This window comes from Rhinoraja longicauda, chromosome 38 (genome assembly GCF_053455715.1).
Source record: "Rhinoraja longicauda isolate Sanriku21f chromosome 38, sRhiLon1.1, whole genome shotgun sequence".
Classification (NCBI taxonomy): domain Eukaryota; kingdom Metazoa; phylum Chordata; class Chondrichthyes; order Rajiformes; family Arhynchobatidae; genus Rhinoraja; species Rhinoraja longicauda.
This window is the reverse complement of record NC_135990.1, coordinates 6,236,679-6,263,925: the sequence shown is the minus strand read 5'-3', so window position 1 is coordinate 6,263,925 and position 27,247 is coordinate 6,236,679. Positions and strand designations below refer to the sequence as shown.

The 27,247-nt window shown below is 44.6% G+C and overlaps 1 protein-coding gene across 1 annotated transcript; it reads right to left on the bottom strand.

Moving 5' to 3' along the window:
* Nucleotides 1–8,261: 8,261 nt before the first annotated feature.
* On the bottom strand, nucleotides 8,262–25,185 carry LOC144610863 (sorbitol dehydrogenase-like). Its single transcript, XM_078429831.1, has 9 exons — nucleotides 25,075–25,185; nucleotides 23,056–23,089; nucleotides 20,265–20,429; nucleotides 19,566–19,725; nucleotides 17,180–17,298; nucleotides 16,892–16,957; nucleotides 15,320–15,498; nucleotides 12,658–12,779; nucleotides 8,262–8,538 (listed from the first exon to the last, which is right to left on the bottom strand). The coding sequence occupies exons 1-9, from the start codon at nucleotides 25,123–25,125 to the stop codon at nucleotides 8,262–8,264; spliced, it is 1,173 nt and encodes a 390-aa protein (XP_078285957.1). The 5' UTR covers nucleotides 25,126–25,185.
* Between the last annotated feature and the right edge of the window lie 2,062 nt (nucleotides 25,186–27,247).

Genomic DNA, 27,247 nt, shown 5'->3' with positions numbered 1-27,247 from the left:
GCTCAACGGCCGCGCGTCTGTCAGCCTCGCGCTCAACGGCCGCGCGTCTGTCAGCCTCGCGCTCAACGGCCGCGCATCTGTCAGCCTCGCGCTCAACGGCCGCGCATCTGTCAGCCTCGCGCTCAACGGCCACGCATCCGCGCGCACAGCGATACTGGGGGGAGTGGGGGGGGGGGGGGGGGGGAAATGGGATGAGGGGATATGAGATGAGGGGGATATGGGTATTAATCATTATGGATGAAAACAAGTGTTACACTAATACAATGTTTTGATTTTCCACTGAGCAAAAAGCAAACTGCTGGAAGAACGGACCAAGTCAAATGACACCTGAGAGGATCTGGTTGTAGGGTGGGAGACCATTTTGGATTGAGACCCTGAAATAGGACTGAGAGTGGAGAGAGAGATGGTCATGTAAAGAGGAGAGAGGGAGGGCTGCAATGTGGTCAGAAGGTAATAGATAGACTGTGGCGGAATGAAGGATGAGAGGCAAGTAGAACCAAGTCAAGTCAATTTTATTTGTATCATGTAGCGACCATAGAGAATGGCCCAGGTCGTCGAACCCTCGGATTGGCCAGCGAGGTCACGTGTGAACGCGACCATGGGGATTGGTCCAGGGAGCGACATCGCTGATTGGCCAGCGATGTCATGTGCGCTTTTGGCGCCCGAAATAGCGAGTTCGGCGAAGTCTTCGAAGAAGACAGTAAGTTTGTGATGGTTGTCCTTTACCTTGTTGTTTAACTCTGTATTCGAATATTGCGGCTGCAATAAACTTCTTCTACAACCAACAAGTTTCGGACTCGCCATATTGGTGACCCCGACGTGATCTGGACGATCACCGACTAAGCAGGAACCCGACGCCTCGTTGACGATGACTGCGCCGGGCACACCGGAGTTAAGCGCGGCAAGCGTTCACCTTCCGTTGTTTTGGACGCACGCACCGCAAGCTTGGTTTATCCACACCGAGGCTCAATTTCATATAAAGAAGATATCGGACGAATCCATGATGTACTACTACCTCGTCAGCGCTCTATCGCCGGACACAACCAAGCGCGTGATGCGGTTCATCGTGAATCCACCTGCGGAAAACAAGTACGAAGCCATGAAGAAAATATTACTGCGAATCTTCGGGTTTAATAAGCATGGTGGTGCGGCAAGACTTCTGCACCTACCGGATCTTGGAGACCAACTGCCTTCCGTCCTCATGTCCGAAATGATGATGCTAGCCGGTGAGCATACGGATTGCCCTATGTTCGAACAGGCATTCCGCGAGGGACTTCCCGAGGATGTCCGACTGCTGCTCACGGATTGTTCTTTTAAGGACCCCGAAGCATATGCAGCGAAAGCGGACGCGCTCATAGCGGCAAAAAACAAGGCAAGCGGTTCGATCAACAAGGTCTCGACATCAGTGACCACGCCACAGCGACGGCAAGATGGCGCCACGTCTCCCGCCAATTCTCCGAAAGCCCGCCAAAAAGATCCGCACAAGCGCGGCTGGTGCTATTATCACCTACGATGGGGTAACGAATCCCGCAACTGCCGTTTGCCTTGTACCTTCGCGGGAAATGCCTCGGCTGATCGTACATAGGGGCAGTTACGATTGGCCAGAACCGGCGCCTCTATGTCCATGATCGATTCACGGACACAGAATTTTTGGTAGACACGGGAGCCATCGTCAGCATAGTGCCGCCGACCGACCTCGAAACCAGATCGGGTAAGACAGGTCCCACCCTCATCGCGGTTAATGGCAGCCCAATTCGCACTTTCGGTACACGGAAGATGTCCCTTGTGTTAGGCCTCCGCACGTACGAATGGCCATTCATCATAGCCGACGTCAAACAAGCGATCCTGGGCGCAGATTTTCTCTGGGCTTTTTCACTGGTTCCTGATGTCCGCGGTAACGACCTCCGACCCTCCGCCGAAGATGAGCACGTCGCTCCGACAATCGCCTCCTCGCGCAGCCCTACTGTCCAGGCCGTCGTCGCAGCCCCCGACTCGTATGCTGAGATTCTGGCAGAGTTTCCCGAGCTGCTCATCCAACGTTTTGACACGCCTTCGGCCAAGCACGGCGTGGTCCATCACATCCGCACCGAAGGCCCTCCCGTTTTCGCTCGGGCCAGGAGACTACCGCCAGACAAACTGGTGGTGGCACGGGCGGAGTTCAGGAAGATGGAGGAAATGGGAATTGTCCGTCAGTCTGACAGCCCGTGGGCCTCGCCGTTACATATGGTCTCCAAGGCATCTGGGGGGTGGAGACCATGTGGTGATTATCGGCGTCTCAATGCTGTCACCACGGCTGATCGCTACCCCATACCGCACCTACAGGACTTTTCATCTGGGCTGGAAGGTGCGGTGGTGTTTTCCAAAATCGATTTGGTGCGAGGATACCACCAGATCCCGGTGCGACTGGAGGACATACAGAAAACTGCAACGATTACTCCGTTCGGGTTGTTTGAATGGTTGCGTATGCCTTTCGGTTTAAAGAACGCGGCACAGGCTTTCCAGCGACTGATGGACCGCGTGGGCTGGGGTTTACCCTTTTTGTTTATTTATTTAGACGACATCCTGGTCGCCAGCCCCTCAGTGCAGGAACACCAGGCCCACTTGCGGACCGTGTTCCAGCGGCTCCAAGACCACGGGCTCATTATCCAACCCTCCGAATGTCAATTCGGCCTTCCTGCTCTTGATTTTCTAGGGCACAGAATTACTTCTGCCGGCGCCTCCCCTTTGCCCGAGAAGGTGGAGGCTATCCGGGCATTTCCCAGGCCCACCACAGTAAAAGGGCTACAGGAGTTCGTAGGCATGGTTAATTTCTACCATAGGTTCGTTCCGGCAGCTGCGCGAGTCATGCGCCCGCTTTTCCAATGCCTTGCAGGGAATCCGGTAGAGTTGATATGGTCCCCGACCGCAGAGTCGGCTTTTACAGCAGCTAAGGCAGCCTTGGCAGACGCCACCATGTTGGTCCATCCGAGCCCCTCCGCCCCCACGGCCCTGACGGTTGACGCCTCTGACGTGGCGGTGGGCGGGGTTCTGGAGCAGCAGGTCGGTGGCCGTTGGCAGCCTTTAGCGTTTTTCAGCCGGCAACTAAATTCGGCCGAGATGAAGTATAGCGCATTTGACCGAGAGCTTCTGGCTCTCTATTTAGCTGTTCGTCATTTCAGGTACTTCCTCGAGGGCCGCCCATTTGTGGCCTTTACGGACCACAAACCATTAACATTTGCTTTTTTGAAATTGTCTGACCCTTGGTCGGCCCGCCAGCAGCGGCACCTGACTGCTATCTCCGAATTTACCACCGATGTCCGTCATGTCGCGGGTAAGCTTAATGCCGTTGCTGACGCTCTGTCTAGACCCGCTTTTCCCCCTATTTCGGCGGTGGACTGCGAAGTGGATCCCCAGGAGCTTGCGGAGGCACAGCTTCTAGCGGATACCGTTTCGGCATACCGGTCCACCACTTCGGGATTGAAGTTGGCCCAGGTAGCTTGTGGGTCGGAGGGCACAAAAGTCTGGTGCGATGTTTCTCTTCCCCGTCCCAGGCCGGTAGTACCGCCCTCCCTTCAGCGCCGGGTTTTCGATGCCATTCATGGGCTGGCGCACCCGTCCATCCGCTCCACCTCTGCCTTGGTAGCAGCGAGGTTTGTCTGGCATGGCCTACGGAAACAGGTAGCGGGGTGGGCACGTTCCTGCGTTCCCTGTCAGACCGCTAAAGTCCAGCGCCACGACCAGCCCCCCGTACAGGATTTCGAGGTCCCAGCAGTTCGTTTTTTCACATCCACGTGGATTTGGTCGGGCCTTTGCCTTCCTCCCGGGGCTACACCCACCTCCTCACGGTGGTGGATCGGTTCACCCGGTGGCCAGAGGCTTTCCCATTGTTTGATATTTCGTCAGCGTCTTGTGCTAGGACTTTGGCCCTTCATTGGGTAGCTCGTTTCGGGGTCCCGGCAGTTATTACCACTGACAGAGGGCCACAGTTCACTTCGTCCCTCTGGGCCGCGCTCGCAGAACTGTACGGGTCCAAGTTACAACCCACGACTGCATATCACCCCCAGGCAAATGGACTCGTAGAAAGGTTCCACCGCCAACTTAAGGCGTCCCTCAGTGCAAGGCTTGAAGGCCCGGACTGGGTAGACCAGCTCCCTTGGGTTCTTTTGGGCACCCGGACTGCTCCTAAGCTAGATCTCGGTGCGTCGTCCGCAGAGCTAGTATATGGCTCGACACTTCGAGTACCCGGAGATCTGTTTCCGGACCCTTCAGACCAGCTGCCTACAGTCCCATCAGTGTTAGCATCTCTCCGGGAACGAGTGGGCTCCCTGGCTCCAGTTCCGACTTCACGTCATGGGTGTCCCATGGTACATGAACCGCCTTCCCTGAAGGACTGTGATTTCGTTTTTCTGCGAAAAGATTCCCATCGCGCCCCGTTGCAGAGGGTCTATCAAGGGCCGTTCCGGGTTTTGCGTAAGGGAACGGCTACCTTCACCTTAGACATGGGCGGCAAGAGCGAGCTCGTCTCGGTGTCCCGGCTCAAACCTGCACATTTGGATCCGGATCAACCAGTCCTGGTCGGTCAAACCCCTAGGAGAGGCCGACCTCCGTTAGTTCCGCTCAGTCCAGGACCCCCCGTTCCGTCAGTTCCTCCAGGACCCCCCGTTCCGGCAGTTCCTCCAGGACCCCCCGTTCCGGTAGTTCCTCCAGGACCTCCCGTTCCGGCTGTTCCGCCAAGTCCGGAACCCCCGGCTCCTGTGGTTCAGGCTGTCCCTCTCCGTACTCGTTATGGTCGCGAAATCCGGCTCCCTACTAGGTTCTGCACCTCGGGTTCTGGGGGGGGGGGTCATGTAACGACCATAGAGAATGGTCCAGGTCGTCGAACCCTCGGATTGGCCAGCGAGGTCACGTGTGAACACGACCATGGGGATTGGTCCAGGGAGCGACATCGCTGATTGGCCAGCGATGTCATGTGCGCGTTTGGCGCCCAATATAGTAGTTCGGCGAAGTCTTCGAAGAAGACAGTAAGTTTGTGATGGTTGTCCTTTACCTTGTTGTTTAACTCTGTATTCGAATATTGCGGCTGCAATAAACTTCTTCTACAACCAACAAGTTTCGGACTCGCCATAAGGTAATAGATAGACTGTGGAGGAATGAAGGATGAGAGGCAAGTAGAACCAAGTCAAGTCAATTTTATTTGTATAGCACATTTAAAAACAACCCACGTTGACCAAAGTGCTGTACATTTGATTAGGTTCCAATAGAAAAAAAATGAAAACATACAGTAGCACGCAAACAGTTCACAGCGCCCCCTCAGAGGGCCTCAAACGCTAGGGAGTAGGAATAGGTTTTGAGCCTGGACTTAAAGGAGTCGATGGAGGGGGCAGTTCTGATGGGGAGAGGGATGCTGTTCCACGGTCTTGGAGCTGCAACCGCAAAAGCTCGGTCACCCCTGACTTTAAGCCTAGACCGCGGGATAGTGAATAGCCCCAAGTCGGCCGATCTGAGGGACCTGGAGTTAGAGAGGGGGGTTAGAAGATTTTTGATGTAGGGGGGGGAGTGTCCATTTAGGGCTTTATACGTGAATAGGAGGAGCTTGAAGTTGATTCTGTACCGTACAGGGAGCCAGTGGAGAGAGGCCAGAATCGGGGTGATGTGGTCCCTTTTACGGGTACCCGTCAGGAGTCTCGCTGCAGCGTTTTGGACCAGTTGCAGGCGGGACAGGGAAGATTGGCTGATCCCAGTGTATAGGGAGCTATGAGGCTGATGAGGGATGGAGTTGGGAGAGATAGATAGATTGGCGGAAATAGACAAAGAAAAAAAGGCAGATGGAGCCAGGGGAGGGGTGAGGATGGAGACAGTTGCTGGAGGGAACACCAGTGTTAGAATCTGATAAGTAAGGAAGGTGCTAGTGGGAGAGATGAAGGGCAGATTGAACCAGATGGGGAGGAGGTCGCAAGGTGAAATGCATAGGTAGTGGGCAAGTGGAGTCAGGAGAGGGGTGGTGGGAAAGGAGACAGAAATGAGAGTCTGGAATATAACTGTGCAAGGGGGAAGGGGAAGGGGGGGGGGGGGGGGGGGGATTGAGAGAGAAAAACAAATAAGCTAAAGTTTACCAGAAATTGGAAAGTTCAATGTTCATTTCATTAGTTTGTAGACCACTCCAGGTGGAATATAAGGTGTTTGCATTAGGCCTCACCTTGGCAGTGAAGAAAGCTTAGGATGAACAGGTCATTGTGGGAAAGAGGAGTTGAAATGGCATGCAACCACGAGGTTGGGATGGCCATTACAGACAAAGGGCAGTTGCTCTGCAAATCAGTCTGCTCGTTTTGCCAACGTAGAGAGGCTATATTGGGAGAACCAAGTACCATAGACAGTGTTGGTGGAGGTGCAGATGAATCTTTGCCTTGCTTGGAAAAGGCTGTTCAGGCTCCTAGATGATGGTGATGGAGGAAACAAGTGTTGGGTTGCAGGGAAAAGTGCTAGGGGTCATGAGGGGAGGGATGAGTGCATCAGGGAATACTGGAGGGAGTGGTTTTGCATTTTGATTTTTATTATTATGTGTATTTTTGTGTTTACAAGCCTGTTAAGCTCCAGCAAGGAAGAAAGTCGTTGTACATTTGACAATTAAACTTGACCTGAGAAACTGGGAAAAAAGGATGGCATCTCCATTCCTACCATAGATTATTTTCTCAATGGGCAGAATTTTCTAAATGGGGATATGATTCAGAAATTGGTGGGGCAATGGGACTTGGGAGTGCTGGTGCAAGATCCTCAATAGGTTAATTTGCAGGTGAGTCGGTAGTAAGGAAGGCAAATGTAATGTTAGCATTCATTTTCAGAGAACTAGAATATAAAATCAAGAATATAATGCTGAAGCTTTATAGGATGTTGGTTAGACCACATTTGAAATTGTGTGAGCAGTTTTGGGCCCTCTATCTTGAGGAAGGATGTGCTGGCGTTGGAGAGGGTCCAAAGGAGGTTTATGAGAATGATCCCGGGGATGATTGGGTTAAAATATGAGGAGCTTTTGATGGTTCTGGGCCTGTGCTCTCTGGAGTGTAGAAGGATGATGGGGGATCTCATAGAAAAGATACTTTCCTATACCTTCCTTCCCCTACCACTTCTTTGTATGCATATCTGCTAAAAACCTAACATTTTCCAATTTTGATCAATAATCACAGACTAGAAATATTGTATTTCTAACTACCTTGATGTGCACGTGTTCAGCTTTTTCTGTAACTTTCAGACTTCCAGTGTCTATGGCATCTGGTCTTTTTTTTACTCATGTGCTATTAATCCCCTCAAACCATACTTTCTATGTTCTGGATTCCGAGATCCGCAGTTTCTTTTCTCCATTTTTCTTCATCAGGATTAATTACTTGATCTAATTTCTCTCTTTGATTCAACTTTTCATTTTTATTGTTAGTCTTAAAATGCTTTAGGGACTAGCATATTAAAAACCCAGTATAAATGCAACCTACTGTCACATAATTCTAAAGAAAATGAATGTATGAGAAGAAATCAACAAAGTTCCATTTTGCACAGCACTATCGTGGGAATGCAGACAAGATTATTTAAATCACTGTGTGGCTGTGTGGAATGAGCTGCCAGCGGAAGTATTTGAGGCAGGGACTATCGCAACGTTTAAGAAACAATTAGACAGGTACATGGATAGGACAGATTTAGAGGGATACTAGACCAAGTGGACCTGTTGGGCCCAAACCTCTCCTGCATTGGTGCAGCACCCTCTCCTACCCAACTCCCCCCCTCCCCAGTTCTCCATCCCCCTCAACCCCCCTTGTCCACCTTCCTCCCCAATCCCTCCCCCCCACCTCCCTCTCCCTCCCTCCCTAGGAGATAGATTTAAACTTTAAAATGTGAATAACTTTAAATATATAACACCGATTTCAATAAAACTACTTGCTTTACCATTAAAGCGATGACAGTGAGTAAGGTGGGCCTAAAATTGTCAAGATATCGTGTACCGTTTTGGCTGTAGTTCGATCACAAATAATCAAACAAACAGAGAGTTTTAGTATATAGATGGGCCAAACGCAGACAGGTAGGACAGGTATAGCGGGGACATGTCGGCCGGTCTGGGCAAATTGGGCCGATGGGCCTGTTTCCATGCTGTATGACTATAGGTTTTTAACAAATGTAACATAGACAAATGCTCTCATTCAGCGTGTTTATTACAGACTTGGGACAGTTGTTAAATTAGTGAAAACACAGTCTTTAAGGCCTGTGCTAAAGGTGTCACTGCATATGTGGACAAAACAAACTCATGAGCGGCCGGTTGAACACTGGTCTTTCATTTGTTGGCACTGCTGTTGACACTGCTGCAGCAGCTGCTGACATTGTTGTTGGCATTGCTCCAGTTTATTTCCTTCCTGTTGCCCCTGCTGCTGCTGATCCTCACACAACACAATCGCTTTGAGTGCCGTACCTTTCTTCACCAACTCAAATGCTTCTATTGCTTGTTCCAGAGGCATGCGATGTGTGATCAATGGTTTCACATCTATTTTCTTTGAGGCCAACATGTTAATTGCAGTTGGCCATCTAAAATACAAAATAAAAAGGCAGGTTTCATTTTGCACAGCACTATAGTGGGAATGCAGACAAGAACATTTAAATCTATACCCATTGTACAAGATAGACACAGAATGCTGGAGTAACTCAGCGAGACAGGCAGCACCTCTGGAGAGAAGGAATGGGTGATGTTTCTGGTCGAGACCCTTCTTCAGACTGATCGATATTGGTGAAGCCACATTTAAAGTATTGTATTCAGTTTTGGTCAACCATTTATATGAAATATGTTTCTTGACCCGAAACGTCACCCATTCCTTCTATCCAGAGATACTGCCCATCCCGCTGAGTTACTCCAGTATTTTGTGTCTATCTTCATAGGAAGGATGTTAAGCTCGAAAGGGTGCAGCAAAGATTTACGAGGATGTTGCCAGGATTCAAGGTCCTGAGCAAGAGGGAGAGGTTGAATAAGCTAGGACTTTATTCCATGGATCACAGTAAGATGAGGGGGTAATCTTATAGAGGTGTAAAAGATCATAAGAAGAATAGATGGGGTAAATGCACATACTTTTTTATTCAGTAGGGGAATGAGAAACTAGAGGACATAGGTTTAAGGTGAGGGGGGAAACATTCAATGGGAACCTGAGGGGCAACTTGGTTCACACAAACAAGGTATATGGAACGAGCTGCTGGAGGAGGTAGTTGAGGCACATAGTATCACAACACTTAAACATTTGGACATGCACATGGATAGGATAGGTTTCAAGGGATATGGGCCAAATGCAAGCAGGTGGGGACTAATATCGATGCATGTTGGTCGATGTGAGCAAGTTGGGGCGAAGGGCCTCTTTTCACACTCCATCTCTATGACTCTACACATCATTTAATTAGAATGAATGTTCCCAAGAACACAAGTTCATTTACCAGAACCCCAAAAAAACTACCATGAAAAGTTAAATATTTTATGTTTTCAGTATGTTATTCTTCCTTCTGCACAATTTGCAATGGGCCTGATAGTCACTGCCATTCAGGAATCCTCATCACAATCACAAGGAACCTGGATAAACATTTGGAGCTATAATTTGCAGGGCTATCAGGTAAGAGTTGACATGTCTTTTGCTGGAATGGACATAATGGGATGTAAATATTTTATTCTATGTCATCAGTCACGGAGCAATTTCGAATAAATGGAAAAATATATTTAGTATGAATGCTGACATTCAAGAAATGTACACATTTAAGAATTAAAGCTGAATGGATGGACAAATAGTAATAACTGATCACTTTTGGCTTCCTTTTGCACAGGTGACTGAAATGAAGCAGAACCGATAAACATTTTTCCATTTATTTCCAGGAAGTGGACTTTGCTGATAAGAACAATGTTATTTTCCATTCCTAAATGTCCCAAGAGATGATGGCGAGATGCTAAAAAATCATTGGAGACCATCTCATGAAAATATCGGGAGGGAAAATGGAGATATTGCACCATCAATAATGAAGGTACAGTGATATATTTCCAAGTCAGCATAATGTGCAAATTGAAGAATATTTTATTGTCACTGAGAGTTTGAGACTTTTGTGTGATAGTTTGTGAATTAGTGCAGTGCATTTTGTCGATGGTGTACTCTGCAGCCACCATGCAATGATGCTGATGGGAATTATTTTTTGAGGTGGTGGATGTGGTACAAATCAAATGGGCTGATTACTATCCTGTGGTCTTGAACTTCTTGAATACTGTTTGAGATACATTCATTCAAGCAAATGAAAATTATTCCATCATATACCTGATTTCAGACTTGGGCTATGATGGAATATTTTTCCTTTGCTTGGGTGTGAATCATTTGCCACTGGATACCTTGGGAACTCCTCTTGAACCCATTGTATTTATGTGGCTAGCACTGTTAGGTTTCTGATCTACTGTTGATGATAGGGACTTGGGAATGATAAAGCTGTATAATGTCAGGAATGGATGGGTGACACTTAGTCTAAGACAATTATGTCTGCAGTATTTTACATTCCCTTGCATCCACAATTTCTCTAAGTAGACTGTCACCAATCCCTGTGTTTCCTGAAAGAAAAGATGAGAGGTGTGTGTAAATTATTTTCTAAACACCTAGATATAGCAGACCAGCTGGCAAAGAAAAATATTGTCATGAGTTAGAATCATATGTTCATAATCAAATAGATTCCGATTCCTGATGATATCAATCAAATCAGGCAATTGAATCCTCCAAGCACACTAGAGCAGTGCTGAACTACTATCTACCTCGTTGGTAACCCTCGGACTACCTTTGATCGGACTTTACTGGGTTTACCTTGCACTAAACATTATTCCCTTATCATGTATTTATATACTGTAAATGGCTCGATTGTGATCACATATTGTCTTTCCACTGACTGGTTAACATGCAACGGACGCTTTTCACTGTACCTCGGTACACGTGACAATAAACTAAACTAAAAGCAAAAACAATCTGTTCGTCTTCATTCCGATGTGTCATTCTCTGCTTACTCTTCAGATATTTCCTTCTGCTTGTTGTCCATGTGGCTAGCAGTAATCACAAGAAATATAATGCCGCAATCATGTGGCCATGAATAGTGTGTATTAATGTGCTCATTTGCTTTTAATAGACATTTGATACCAAAACAAATAGTTTTCCTTCAAATGTAAATGTGTGAGGCAGTCCCTCAAAAAGAATATTTGTGCAATTGACTTGTTTGAAAATAAATGGATACATTTTTGTTCAATAAACAACAGTAGTACAAAGTCATCTTGCTCCTGCAGAGATATGGAAATGTCTTCAGTGAACATAATATGCAAGTTAAAATATTACAGTAAAAACTCCCATAATTATTTTGTTAGTCATTATCAACAGGAAGTAAAGAGACTCAAATACATAATTCCATGTGACTGGCATTTAGAAAATCCACATCGTTAACTCCTTTTGTTTTCAAAGGGACGTTTTGCAGTTGTGCCATGGGTTCTTGCTTAATTCCTATTGTTAGTATTGCATGCACTGTAAACCACACGGTCATGTGTAAGCTCCACGATTACAAAACACCAACTTTAATGTAAAGTAACTTCCTGTGTGAAATCTTGAGTTAAACTGGTTGGATCACGGCCCTGTTACATTAATTACAAGAACCCAAGAGGCTGCAGAGAGTAGTGGATTCATCCCAGTCCATCAAGGGTATAGCCGTTCCCCTCGTCAAGAGCATCTACACGGGACGCTGCCTGAAGAAGGCAACAATTATCATCAAGGATGCCCACCATCCTGAACTATGCCTTTTCCTTGCTACTACCGGGCAAGTGGTACAGAAGCCTTAAGACCTGGCACCACCAGTTTCAAGCAAAACTACTTTCCTACAGCCATCAAGTTTTCTTCAATAGACCTTCACAACTCTCATCCTACCTCAAACACTACAGACCACCACCTGCACTACCATGGGCATCCAGTATTTGTGTTTTGCACTGAGGTCTTTTTCTTTTCACTGTCTTGTAGAATTTGTATAATTTATGTAAAAATAAATGTTTTTGGTGTGGTGTGAGTCTTTGTCGATGATGCTGCTGCAATCAAGATTTTCATTGTACCTGAATCTCACCATACCTGTGCATATGGCACTAAGCTCAACTTGACTTGTGAAGTGACCAAAACCAGGAATCATAAACATGATGGTGATTAATTGATCCATTAAAGTATTGAGGAGAAATGTTTTTGCCCAGGAGTGCAGGAAACATGAAGCACCAGGAGAGTCTGAGGCAAATATCGTGGATGTTGTGAAAGGGAGGATGGAATAGAAACAAATGTTAGTAAAGCAAGATTAAATAAATAGAATGGGAGGAAACTTGGGTGATCAAGAGATATATTAGCAAACCAAATAATTCCAAATATTACAGCAAAAGTAATTGGTTGTAGAATTGGTGAAATGCGTAGGAGAGAATACTTGTGTAGGAAGGAACTGCAGATGCTGATTTAAATCTCGTTTCAAGTTGAGATCCTTCTTTACTCTGAAGAAGGGTCTCGACCCGAAAGATCACCCATTCCTTCTCTCCAGAGATGCTGCCTGTCCTGCTGAGTTACTCCAGCTTTTTGTGTCTATCTTTGGAGAGAATACTTGTTGCATATTGCCTGTGTTTACTTTGATACTTACGTGTTGCAGTATCTGAAAACCCCTCGGATGTCCAGCTCTCGGGTTATTGCAGTTAGTAAAGGGGCATTTGTCGAAGTTGAGCCCATGCCAATTAAAACCAGTGTTCCTCCTGGCTTGGTACCCTAAAAAAGAAAGAGGTGAGCCAGATAATAAACATTTCTTCATTCTAAAACAATAAATAAAAATTGGAGTTTACTGCTTCCCACTTGTTTTCCTTTATGAGGCCGATTATAATGCATAACCATAACATGAGTATTTGATCTGAAGCTCATTTCATAGTCAAACATGATATCAAAGTTGCAACTGTAATGTGGACGAGAGACAGAATCAGTGGTTGGCTGGAAATCAAACAAAATGGCTTTAGTCCTTCCCAAAAGAGGGGCAGTTTCTGCGCATCTACTCGAAATATCGAAAAAAGTTTTGACAATTTAGAAGCACTTAGTGAGAAGGTAGTGAGATAGACCTTGGTATCACCAGGGTATGTGATAAAACTGACATTAAGTTTTCAGGTGATATTGCCAAGGTGCCACCATGGAGATAAGATACAGAAGGGTGCCTTGTGTTACATTGTTGGGTAATACCTGATGGGCCTGTGTTGAATGAAAATATGTTGCAGGGTAGTCACCAGCTCACCACATATTCTTTCAAGATTGGGTTAATGACAGCATATTTGTGATATTAATAATAATAATAATAATAATAATAATGCATTACATTTATATAGCGCTTTTCATACTCAAAGACGCTTTACAGGGATTTAAAGAACATAGGGAAGTGAATAAATAGATAAATAAGTAAACGAACAGAGAAAGGAGACAGAAGGTGAGGTGACCTTCAGTGGTTGAAGGCAGTACTGAAGAGGTGAGACTTCAGTGATGTTTTGAATGTGGTGAGTGAGGAGGAGTCTCTGACGGTTTGGGGTAGTGAGTTCCATAGGGTGGGAGCAGCGATGGGAGAAAGCCCTGTCCCCCTAGGATCTGAGTTTGGTCTGGATGGGGGGGGGATAGGAGATTGGCAGCAGCAGAGCGGAGGGTGCAGGTGGGAGTGTGCCTGTGGAGGAGGTCAGTCAGGTAGGATGGGGCCAGGTTATGGAGGGCTTTGTAGGTCATGAGGAGGATTTTGTACTGGATTCTCTGGGGGATGGGGAGCCAGTGGAGTTTGTAAAGGACGGGGTGATATGGTCACGGATCGGGGTGTGGGTGAGTAGACGGGCAGCGGAGTTTTGAATGTATTGAAGTTTACTGATGATTTTTGAGGGTGCGCCATAGAGGAGGCTGTTGCAGTAGTCCAGACGGGAGGTGATGAAGGCGTGGATGAGGGTTTCTGCAGCTGTGGAGGAGAGGGATGGACGGAGACGGGCAATGTTTTTGAGGTGGAAGAAGGCTGTCTTTGTGATGTGTTTGTCGAAGGAGAGGGTTTGATCAAGTTTTATGAAATCATGAAATTAAGTTTTATCTTCAGAGAGTTTTAAATATTCATGCCCTGGAGCAAAGAAGATTGCAAAAAAGTTGTGAACACGGCCCAGTCCTTCACGGGTTCTGACCTCCCCACCATCGAAGAAATTTACCGGAGTTCACTGCCTCAAAAAGGCAGCCAGCATCAGCAGACCCACACCACCCTGGCCACACACTCACTTCACCCCTGCCATCGGGACGAAGCTACAGGAGCCTGAAAACTGTAACGTCCAGGTTCAGGAACAGCCTCTTCCCTACAGCCATTAGGCTATAAAACACTACAACCTCAAATAAGTTGTGAACTACATAGACTATTATTGTTATTATTACACTATTATTGTCTGTTTGTTTATGTGTATTTATGTGTGTGCGTGTGTGTATATACACACACTGAACCTTTTTTTTCTCATTTATTATATTGTTTACCGTGTACTATGTTTTCATAAGTACTATGTTGCTGCAAATAAGAATTTCATTATTTTATCTGGAACATATGACAATAAATCACTCTTGACTTGAATAAAGTTCAGTAAGTACTGTAAATGAAAACATCAGTTCAGATAAACACTGCAAGGCAGTCAATACATAAATGAACAGTGGTCATGGTGATGCAATAGATCGGCAAACCATGAATATCTAGCTCAATTCTCCTTCATCAAGTTATGAAACTAAAATTGTTAACTTGTAAGCTGCCACCAGGTAGAAAAATGACCAGGTAGACTTCAGCAACAAAACAATAATTGATCTATACATCGGGAGAAAGGAACACGCAGACCACAGAAAGACACGTGCTGGGGTATAAAAGGCATAGATAGGTTGGACAGTCAGAACCCTTTTCTCATGGTGGAAATGTCAGAGGGCATCGTTCTAATATGAAGGGAGCAATGTGTGGGGCAGTTTTTTCTTTACACACAGAGAATGATGGGTGCTTGAAATGCTCTGTCGCAGGTGGCAAAGGCATATACAATTGTGGTGGTTAAAAGGCTTTTAGTGAGGCATTTAAATATTCAGGGAATAAGGAGGGATATGAATCAAGTTCAGGCAGCTGAGATTAGTTTATCTTGGCATCGTGTTCAGCAGAGACATTGTGGGCCAAGGGGCTGTTCCTGTTCCTGTACTGTTGAATGTTCTATTTTCCCAGGGTGGAGATTTGTTATTAATTATGCAAAGCTTTGACCATACATCAGTTCTACAACTTTAATACTTACATAGATTCCAGTCTGGACACATTGTTCTGCTCCGGTGCAATCAACAGTTACATCTGGCATGCCACAAAGACTACTCTTCACCTTCTGTGCCAATTCTCGAGGGCAGGTACATTTTTCCACTTTAAAGATGGCAGCAGCACCTATGCATTTTGCCATATCCAGTCGCTCCTGCACCATATCTGGAACAGTTTAATGAGCTGATTAGACCTCAAATGATAAAATTGTGAATGACCAATTTGCCTTTTTCACAATTCCTTTTGCAGAATATCAAATAGTTCCGCTCACGATGAACTCTTTTGCACGCTTCAAAGAAAATACTGACAAGAGCAATAAAAATAAAATGAAACTTTTCTTAAATTATACAAGATGCTGGTAAGATGAACTCTGTATGAGGTTATGTAGTGTAGGAAAATAACTGCAGATGCTGGTGCAAATCGAAGGTATCACAAAATGCTGGAGTAACTCAGCAGGTCAGGCAGCATCTAGGAGAGAGGGAATGGGTGACGAGGTTATGCTCATTTTTTTTTTTAAAAGGCACTCAGACACCTCATTTAATGACCAATTAAAAGAGCCTAATGTAAGGTGCTGCCCGGGGAAGGTGTTGGAGGAAGACGCAATATTGGCATTTAAGTAGCATTTAATCAGGCACATAAACATGCAGGGGATGGAGAGAAATGGATCACGTACAGGCAGAGGCGGCTGCTTTCATTTGACATCATAATTTCCACAAATATGTAGTATTTTGTTCTATGTTCTTTAAGTGGCTTGTATGCGATTCCAAGTCTACGGCAATACTTTTGACTCTTATCTGGCCTTAAAGCAGTATTGTAATCCAATCAGTTCCATGGGCTTGGCTCTTGGGCCAAGCTTGGGCAGCTTACAACCCAGTGGTATGGCTTCTTGATTATTAATATTAATATCTCTAACTTCAAGTAACCTTTGCAACCCTCTCTCTCTCCGTCCATCCCCCACCAGCTTCAAAGTCATCTTGTTGAGTCTCATTTATTCACAAAATGCTGGAGTAACTCAGCGGGTCAGGCAGCATCTCAGGAGAGAAGGAATGGGTGACGTTTCGGGTCGAGACCCTTCAGTCTGAAGAAGGGTCTCGACCCGAAATGTCACCCATTCCTTCTCTCCCGAGATGCTGCCTGACCTGCTGAGTTACTCCAGCATTTTGTGAATAAATACCTTTGATTTGTATCAGCATCTGCAGTTTTCTTATACTACTTGTTGAGTCTCATTATCTGTACTCGGTCTCACCTAGCACACAGCTAGCATTGGCCTGTTTCCTTTATCATCGTTACTTTTTCGCATATATTTCATTCTTTTTTCTGTATTTCTCTACTTCACTGTCTACATCTCTCGTTTCCCTTTCCCCTGACTCTCAGTCTGAAGAAGCGTCTCGACCCGAAACGTCACCTATTCCTTTTCTCCAGGGGTGCTGTCTAACTGAGTACTGAGCTGAGTTACACCAGCTTTTTGTGTCAAAGTTCAATGGGTAATTCTGGACTGGGCAGTGAACTGCAACCCAAGTTCTATGAACAATGTTTTAAAACCTACAAATAACCTTACCGCAAACAGCAATGGGACCTGCCCCACTGCTCTTGGCAACCATCAGAAGCAGAAGTCCAACTGGACCTACATAAAAGACAGAATGCACAAATATTGGCTCCAAGGTACATTTTGTATTCATGTAGTTCATGATAATTTCTGCTTGCATGTGTGTATAGGGGGTGCGGTGGGATGTGTGGGTGAGCATGTTTTTGTTTTTGATATCAATTTGTCTCAAGGTCAAATTTTGTGAGTGCCCTTTTGGTTAATAATATCGGTGGAAAGAGATCCGCATGGGAAACTACATACCTGCTCCCATGATGAGAATCCTGTGACCCATCTGTACCCTACCTCTGCGACAGGCATGAATCGCGACAGACAGCGGCTCAATCAGTGCACCTTCCTCATAACTCACACACTCGGGAAGTCTAAAATTGAGAAATTATAAGCATTAAACTCTCCTTATTGGAAACATCAGCCAAAACATTATGACCACTGACAGGTGAAGTGAAGAACATTGATTATCTTGCTGGAATGGCACCTGTCAAGTGGTGGGATATATTAGGCAGCAAGTGAACAGTCAGTTCTTGAAGTTGATGTGTTGGATGCAGGAGAAATGGGCAGGAGTAAAGACCTGAGCGACCTTGACAAGGGCCAAATTGTTATTGCCAGACGACTGGGTCAAAGCATCTCTGAAACGACAAGGCTTGTGGGGTTGCTCCCGGTCAGCAGTGGTGAGTACCTACCGACAGTGGTCCGAGGAGGGACAAACCACAAACCGGGTGTTGGGCGCCCAAGGCTCATCGATGCACGAGGGCATGAAGGCTATCCCATCTGGTCCGAACCAACAGAAGGTCGACTGTGGCACAAGTCACAGAGAATGTTAATGGTGGTCACGGGAGGAATGTGTCACAATACACAGTGCATCGCACCCTGCTGCGTACGGGGCTGCACACGAGGACCAACGGAGGACGGCATATTAGGCAGGTGGTCATAATGTTTTGGCTCATCAGGTCATAATGTTTTGGCCTATCGGTGTATAATTCAATAGCATGAAGCTTTCCACGTCATTCCTCATGTTTAGCCTTGAGTGATGCACTTAAAAATGGAATATGAACAACATTCAGAAACCTGTCAACTAACCTCATTTGTAGCTATCATTAGCTAGTTGTAGCTGTCATTGTAGCTATGCTTACTATATTGAATTATTGCTATATATATATATACTAAATGCCATATCCATAAATGTTTCCAGACAATATTCATTTATTAAATGGAATATGATTGTGCTATCAAATGATGATAAAAATAGGTTCAAAAAATGCTTTAAATTAATACAATTCCATGGCATGTAACATATAACATATATTATCTATTGGTTTGAAAGTTTATTCAGAAGTCTGTTTAAGGATATTTAAAAACAGAATAAATTAGATCTCCTGAAACTCCATTGACTGATGTTAATAAATAGTTTAAACTGTGCTTTTGTGATTGATGCAGTGAAGTCATACAGTGGCTGTTTATTACCTTCCTGCTACTAATCCGAATGTTTTGCAGCACAGTGCTACTCAGTTGCAATTACTAAAAAATCTTTATTTGGCTACTCGTGCCATGAATTGAAAAAAAAGCACAATTCCATAGCAGCTTCAGGAACAAAGAGTCTTGGGTGTGCATGCACATAGATCTTTGAAGTGGTAGGTCAAAAAAACAATTTTGTAAAAGCATAAGTGATCTTGGACTTTCTGAAATAATGAGTGCAAACCCTGATATTATAAACACTGGATGTTGCTGATTTGATAGTGATCTTTAGACTCATTGAGGTTGAAATCATGGTGACCAAATAGAAAAGGTCACAACGTAGATTTAATGTGATTGGCAAAAGAACCCAGGTGACATTAAATAATCAATGGTATTTATTCACAAAATGCTGGAGTAACTCAGCAAGTCAGGCAGCATCTCGGGAGAGAAGGAATGGGTGACGTTTCGGGTCGAGACCCTTCTTCAGACTGACCCGAAACGTCACCCATTCCTTCTCTCCCGAGATGCTGCCTGACCTACTGAGTTACTCCAGCATTTTGTGAATAAATACCTTCGATTTGTACCAGCATCTGCAGTTATTTTCTTACACTTAAATAATCAATGAATTCATTGCCTGAAAGAGGAAGCAGATTCATTGCTTTTGGGAAGAAAAATTGTGCAGAGAAATATGGTAAGACGTAAGAAATGAAACAGACTGGATTAGAATTACAGGAAAACAGCATGGCCTTGATAAGGCCTCCTTCTATGATGTGACAGTTCTGTACTTTCAACACTAACATTGGAATAGTTCATTTGTATCTGTCTTTTACCCAGAGGACGTAGGTTTAAGATGAAGGGGAAAATATTTACTAGGAATCTGAGGGGTGACTTTTTTACACAAAGGGTGGTGGGGGTATGGAACAAGCTGCCAGAGGAGGTAGTTGAGGCAGGGACTATCCCAACGCTTAAGAAACAGACAGGTACATGGATAGGATAGGTTTGGATTGATATGGGCCAAACACGGGCAGGTGGGACTAGTGTAGCCGGGACATGCTGGCTGGTGTGGGCAAGTTGAGCTGTATCACTCTGACTATATGATCAGCCTTTAATTTCATTCCCAACCTAGTGACCTTGAAATGGCCACGGCCAAACAAGTAAAAAATGATGAGCAACTTACTTGAAACAGTAATTGGCATTGTGGACATAGTATCGACAAAGGGTCCCGTCGTCAGGAGGGGTGGCACAGAAAAAAATTGTCGATGAAAGATTGTAACGTCCAGTTTTGCAAAACTCGTCATTCTCTCTAGGAACACCAGGCTCGATGCTAACTCTGTCACCTGCAGTGGAGGAGATACTTGAGATAAATGCATGCATTTTTCTTTCCAGCAAACAATCACTGTTTCAGAAAACTGCCACCACGGAAGCTATTAGTGGCACAGAATGTAATATTTATATTCCCTAATCTGGGGCAAGGCTTATTAGTCTTTTCCCATTCCAACTATGCTTCTTATTAGTCAATCAAAAGAGAGCCATTAGGACAAGTTAATTTCCAAATTGGACAATTATGTTATTTCTTTACGGTGAAATCATCAGCTTAATATCAGACTGTCACCACAGTGCTGGAGGTTCAGATCTTATAAACTGTGTGAAAATGCTGCCTATTGCTCCTTTTTAAATGTCCCCTCACCTTAAACCTATGCCCACAGTCTCTGCATTTGTACCCAAACCTTCTAGCAATGGAGCATTTGCCACTTACTTTCCTAACTGTTGCTGAATCTCAGTGTCAGCATTCCAAATGCTATTTTGCACCTTGAAGTTTGTTAGGATCATGAAAGGCATTGCAAAAAATATTCTTCCTACTTTATTGTGAACTGACCTACTTTAAGATTTTGTACTCCGGACCCCAGTTTGAACACAGTCCCCGAGGCTTCATGACCCAAAACCATTGGTTTCTTCACAACAAATTCTCCAATTTTTCCATGTTGCCAGTAATGGATATCAGAGCCACAGATCCCAACTGAATGTATCTTCAATAGAACCTCTGAAAGGCAATACAGTGCAACAATTAAAAGAACGTTTCAAACTAGAAAACATCGCATGGCAGAAGTCTTAAAAATGTTGATGTAATTACTTTGAACACATGTTTTTTTTTAATAATGCTGTTATTAAATATTGAATATTCAATTTAATAGAAAGAGTGCATTTGAATTTAACTAGTTTTAGATTTATTTTTGTGCTTAGAGAATTTCAATGGTTTCTGTCGGTCACGTGGCCTGTGAATATCAGTTCAAAAAAAAGGCTTTCCAAACCAATAATATAAATGTGGCTGACTTGCTGGGAAGCCCAGAAAATGGTACACTTCTTCCCTGCTTAATTCCAAGCAACTGCCATGAGCATGTGACAGGAGTAGAGGGTCCGAGCTTTAGGGAGAGGTTGAGTAGGCTGGGACTATTCCTTGGAGCGCAGGAAGATGAGGGCTGATCTTATAGAGGCGTAAAAGATCATGAGAGGAATAGATCAGGTAGATGCAGAGTCTGTTGCCAAGAGTAGGGGAATCGAAGACTCGAGGACATAGGTTTAAGGTGTAAGGGAAAAGATTTAATAGGAATCTGAGGTGTAACTTTTTCACACAAAGGGTGGTGGGTGTATGGAACAAGCTGCCAGAGGAGGTAGTTGATGCAGGGACTCTCCCAACATTTAAGAAAGTTCGAACAGGTACATGGATAGGAAAGGTTTGGAGGGATATGGACCAAATGCAGGCAGGTGGGACTGGTGTAGCTGGGACACGTTGGCTGGTGTGGGCAAGTTGGGCCGAAGGGCCTGTTTCCACGCTGTATCACTCTCTTTCCACGCTGGCTCTAGGTCCCAAATGCCAGGGAGTGGACAATTAAACAAGCATGTCGAAGGAAGAGGTGAAAAAAAGTAATCAGATCCAAGAACGTCGGAGAGCCAGAACTTTACTCAGTCACTATAAATTATAATTTACTCATTTTACTTTACTCATTTTACACAGATTGTTAGTGTGGTGTAGTTGCTGATTGTGAGCTACAGGGTGATGCATGTGTCTGGTGCTCTGGTATAAATCCAGATGCCACTGGTTAACAAATCTTGCAAAAAGGAGGCCGTGTGCGTAAGCCAGTACATAACCACTGCGCCATCAAGACTTGCGGAGCGCCTCCTCGTGGCAACACATAGTAACTGGGACCACCTTTCATCCGGGGTGAAACGGTGGAGGAATATTGGCCCCAGACATGCAACGTGCAGATCCACCGGCGTGTGGACATGCCCTGGAGTCCATCAGCCAGGTCCTAAGCTCTGGATCAAACAGCACTGCACTACCTTTTGGTGGGGCTCAAGAGAGCCAAAGGCATTGGAGCTGGAGCTGATCCCTCTTGCGTTCACCTTCTGGCAACTCCTGCAACCAAGTAGCCTCCAGATGTAGCAGCCACTTCGTTCCTCTGGAATCGATCAGTTAAGTCAAGAGGGGAATGCAGATGCTGGTCAAGTCTGCCCTTCCAAATGGAAGGGTCTCCGAGCAGGACGAAGTCAAAGCCGAGCCATCATCTCTCGTAAATTGACGGATGACAACCAAACACACAGATTGCAGAATTGAAAACACATTTTGAAATGAACGTCACTATTTTTCCTGGGAAAGTTTGAAAACATATTTAGAAAAATGAATGGACAATTAGATTTTTAAAACTCAACGCAAGATGAAACTTGGCACTAATTGTGCTTTGAGCATCCTGATCAAGGTACAAGGAAAATTCACTTTAATATCTTTTTATAGATCTGTTAAAATTAGAAACCAGAATACTGAACTCTGTACTCTGTAGAAATATAGTGTGGCGGTGTCTGGGGATTAGGCCACTCCCTGGGTCGAACCCTTCGGCACTAGATGGACAGGTCCGGGGGGGTGGCCCGAGGCTACGGGGTTTCTTGGAGGGGCAGGGATTGTCCCTTTGTCTGCCTCGTGGCTTGGAGAAGAGCAGGCATTAATAAATAGCTTTCCTGGATCTAGCCTCATTTCGCACCTGACACCGCTACATGAGTGACCCGACATTCCATTGTTGTTTATAATGGATGCCAATGTGGACCTGATCGCTGACCAGGGCGACCTCAACTCTGTTAATAAACAGCTTTCCTGGATCTAACCGGTGTCTAGCCTCATTTCGCACCTGACACTGCTACAGTAGCTTCTATTGCACTCTTAATTTATATATGTACGTATATTTATTAATGTATTTAAGAGAGACTTAGGTATAGCTCTTAGGGCTAACGGAATCAGGGGATAAGGGGAGAAAACATGAACGGGGTACTAATTTTGGATGATCAGCCGTGATCATATTGAATGGCGGTGCAGGCTGGAAGGGCTGAATGGCCTACCACTGCACCTATTTTCCATGTTTCTGTTTTTCTATACATGACTTTCGCATCAAGTATCTTCCATTTTCGAGAAGGGACAATGGTGAAATTTTGAAGAGCTGCAGCCCGAACCTAAAGTTTGCATCCATTTATCACCTTGCAGCCCTGTGCAATATCATGACTTTTTTTGGTGAACATGTATTTCTAAGGCTTGCCATGGTACCAGAGACAAATTAATAAATGATTATGGGAGAACAACAGAGGAAGCCTTTCTTCAGGAAGTTTTTGTAGGACATGCTTACCCCCAGCGCCTGGTTCTGGAATTGGGCGCTTTTCCTAAGGAGAGAAAATAAGCACTTTTTTACATGAGTTAATACAAATAGATCTTGCAATAGAAACACACAAATGTTGGTATTGGATTATTATTGTCACATATACCGAGATAGAGTGGAAAACTTTGTTTGCATGCTATCCAGTCATATCATGCTAGGCACGCATACGATCAAACCATGCACAAGAACGGGAGATGAATACCAGAGTGCAGTATATTTTGTTGCAGCATTGCACTTAGAGAAAGTGCAGATTTTAAAAAAGTGCAAGGGCCACAATGATGTAGGTTGGGAGATTGGATCTACACTCTAAGCTTCTGAGAGGACCATTCAGTAGTCTGATGAATTGAGTTTAGTTTATTGTCACATGTACCGAGGTACAGTGAAAAGCTTTTGTAAAACATCAAAAAACATTGGAAGAGCTGCTCGTCTAATTGTATTACAATTAGATAGAGTGGATGTGGAAAGGATGGTTCCACTGGTGGGAGAGTCTAGGACCAGAGGTCATTGCCTCAGAATTAAAGTGCGCTCTTTTAAGAAAAGAGATGAGGAGGTACTTCTTTAGTCAGAGGGTAGTTAATCTATGGAACTCATTACCACAGAGGCCAAGTCAAGTGGATATTTTTAAGGCAGAGATAACCAAATTCTTGATTAGAGCGGGTGTCAAGGGTTATGGGTGGAAGATGGAGTGGAACCGATGGGCCAAATGGCCTAATTCTACTCCTATAACTTGTGAACTTGTGAACAATTGTAATTCAGTTGTATTCAACCACAATGTACCTCCCTTCAAAAAGTGCAGGTTGGCATTAATAGGTGGTGTCACGGCAATACTGGCTGCCTGTCGGTGTTGTGTTTAGCCAAACCGTGTCACAATTGGAAATCATTATTGCATGAAATATTCATGTGCATGATCTTTGGCTCTCTCTGGTTATACCAGCCTGTGTTTTTCTTTTAAAAAATAGGTAATTAGATTTTATCCTTCAGAGGTGCATATGTAGGATGGTCATGGTAATACAAGATATTCAAGATCACATTGCATACAAATCACAATATACTAAAATGACTACATATCACTTAACAAGGGGCCATTCAGTTCATCATTGCTGCCTTCCTCATTTTCAATTTAAGTATTATCCATTTCTATTATTAGTGACTGGTACTACAGTTTCTCCTTTTTGCCTTATTAGGCAAGACTTTCCAAATTCTAACAACTCATTGTGTACAAAGATCTTCTGTGTGACACATCCCGTTCCTTTGCTATTCATTTTAAATGCCACTATCACATCTTCCTCTACGGCTACCACCCCTGGCAGCACATTCCAGGCACCCACCACTCTGTGTAAAATAATTGCCCCACACACCTGTTTTAAACTGTGCCTGCTCACCCTTACAGCTATCATAAGATCATAAGTGATAGGAGCAGAATTAGGCCATTTGGCCCATCAAGTCTACTCTGCCATTCAATCATGGCTGATCTATCTCTCCCTCCTAACCCCATTCTCCTGCCTTCTCCCCATAACTCCTGACACCGGAACTAATGAAGAATCTATCTATCCCTGCCTTAAATATATCCACTGCCTTAAATATATCTACAGCCTTCTGTGGCAAAGAATTCCATAGATTCCACAGAGAGTGATGCCCTCTAGTCTTTGACATTTCCAAACATGATTAGATCACAATATCAATGACATATAAGACCATAATACCAGTGCTTGATACACAAGATTGCAATGTGAGTAAATGAGTTGCAAGATCACCCATTCCTTCTCTCCAGAGATGCTGCCTGACCCGCTGAGTTACTCAGGCATTTTGTGATACCTGCAAGATCAGACTGCACAAAATAATCACAGTAACCCGGAAGATTCACAATGTGACTGAGTATTCCAGATGTTGAAAACTCGAAATTAAAGCAGGAGATGCTGGAAATGTTCAGATCAGACAACTCTGGAAAGAGAAACAGTTAAATTTTCAGATCGATTGTCAATAGATTACCAATTTTATATCGCCTGGTCCGTGAACGACAAGTGCTAAATTCTCCGACATCTTCGAGTTCTTGTACTCGAAGCGATTCTGGATACGTTCAACGGTGGTTAGAGTAGAGGGCTGGTCTGCGGGCTTCCTTTACTACTTAAACAAAATTATCATTGGTCAACTTTCTCTGCTCAACTGTCTTTCTGTTAACTTTCCTTCGTCCAACCTGTCTGTACAAACACGCACACTGCACCGTTTAGACGGTATAACTTGCCGGGATGTTTTTTTTAACGCAATTTACGTCACAAAAAGTAACGGGGTAACCTTTCAAATATGGGATGTTTGCGACTGTGACATCCACACGTGTCACGGTTTACTAACCTGGGCTTGATTTGCCCACCACCCCCCCCCCCCCCCCCCCCCCCCAAAACTTATCAACCAATAGCCCAAAATATACTCTGTTGACCCGAATAAGGAAAATTAGTCATCTGAACAGAAAAAAAACCCTCGCCAAACTCACTACCCAAATATTCCCCAGAAACGTTTCAGATTCATATCACCAATCTCAACAGTTATACTAGTATCAGCGAGCAAGCTGCGAAATTTAAAGCTGTAGAATCTAAATCTAAAAAAAAAGAAAAAAATAACATGTTAATGATATTAGAAGAGGCTTCGCTCATACAAAACAAGGTGACAGTCTCACACGCTGCAAGTGTTTCACAAGAAATCTATATGAATGAAACGCAAAGTGCTGGAGGGTCTCAGTGGGTCAGGCAACATCAGGGGAGTGGAGGACAGACGAGGTTTCGGGTCGGGACCCTTCTTCAGACCCGACTAGAAATGTCGTTTGTCCATTAACCACCATAGATGCTGCCTGACCCACTGAGTTCCTCCAGCACTATCACCGTCTTGAGGCAAAATAGACGAAAACATGTCCTATTTGATTGTAACTGTGATAGAAAGATTCGCTGGGTGTATCCAGTGGATTGGACAGTATCTGCGGAGAAGGAAATGTCTTTGGTCAGTGTCTCCAGGCAGCACCTTGTAATGCACTCACTATAAATGAAAAAATTGCCGATGCTGGAAATCTGAAACAAAATAGAAAAAAGTACTAGAAGCTGAGACACAAGAGATAATGGGACCTTGAACAAAAAGCAAAGTACTGGGGGGAAACTCAGCATGCACTACCATACCATACCACTTTATTTATCCCAGAGTGAAATTGGTTTGCCACCATTCGAAAGATATGAAAGATGCAAGGCATTGAAAGTGTCATGTGCACTCTAATAATTGTTAAATAATAATGAAATTATGAATAATAACAAGATTTAGGTGACCAGCATCTGTGGTGGGAATGCACAGGCGATGTTTCGGGTCAGAATCTTTCAGCAAACTGGGCCAGATCAGTTTCAGTTCAGTTCAGTTTAGTTTAATGTCACGTGTACCGAGGTACAGTGAAATGCTTTTGTTGCGTGCCTCGGGGTTCAGAGCTGGGCCCATTTCTGTTTGTCGTCTATATCGATGATTTGGCTGACAACGTACACGGCATGATTAGCAAATTTGCAGATGACACTAAAGTGGGTGGGGTTGTAGACAGTGGAGATAGTTGTCAAAGATGACAACAAGATCTTGATCGGTTGGGCAGGTGGTCTGAATGGTTAATGGAATTTAACACAGAGAAATGTGAGGGGTTGCATTTTGGAAAGTCTAACATGGGCAGTGAATGGAAGGGCTCTGGAGAGCAGAAGGATTTAGGAGTACAGTGCATAGTTCTTTGAAAGTGGTGTCACAGAGATAGGGTGGTTATGAAGGCTTTCAAGACATTGGGCTTCATCAGTTTGAATATTGAGTACAGAAGTTGGGAGGTCATGTTGCAGTTATAACAAGACATTGGACAGGCCACTTTTAGAGTATTGGTCACCGTGTTATAGGAAAGATATTGTCATGTTTGAAAGGTCTCAGAGAAGATTTACCAGGATGTTGCCAGGCCTCAGGGTACTGAACTAGAGAGAGAGTGTAAGAAAATAACTGCAGATGCTGGTACAAATCGAAGGTATTTATTCACAAAATGCTGGAGTAACTCAGCAGGTCAGGCAGCATCTCAGGAGAGAAGGAATGGGTGACGTTTTCGGGTCGAGACCCTTCTTCAGACTGATGTCAGGGGGGGCGGAACAAAGGAAGGATATAGGTGGAG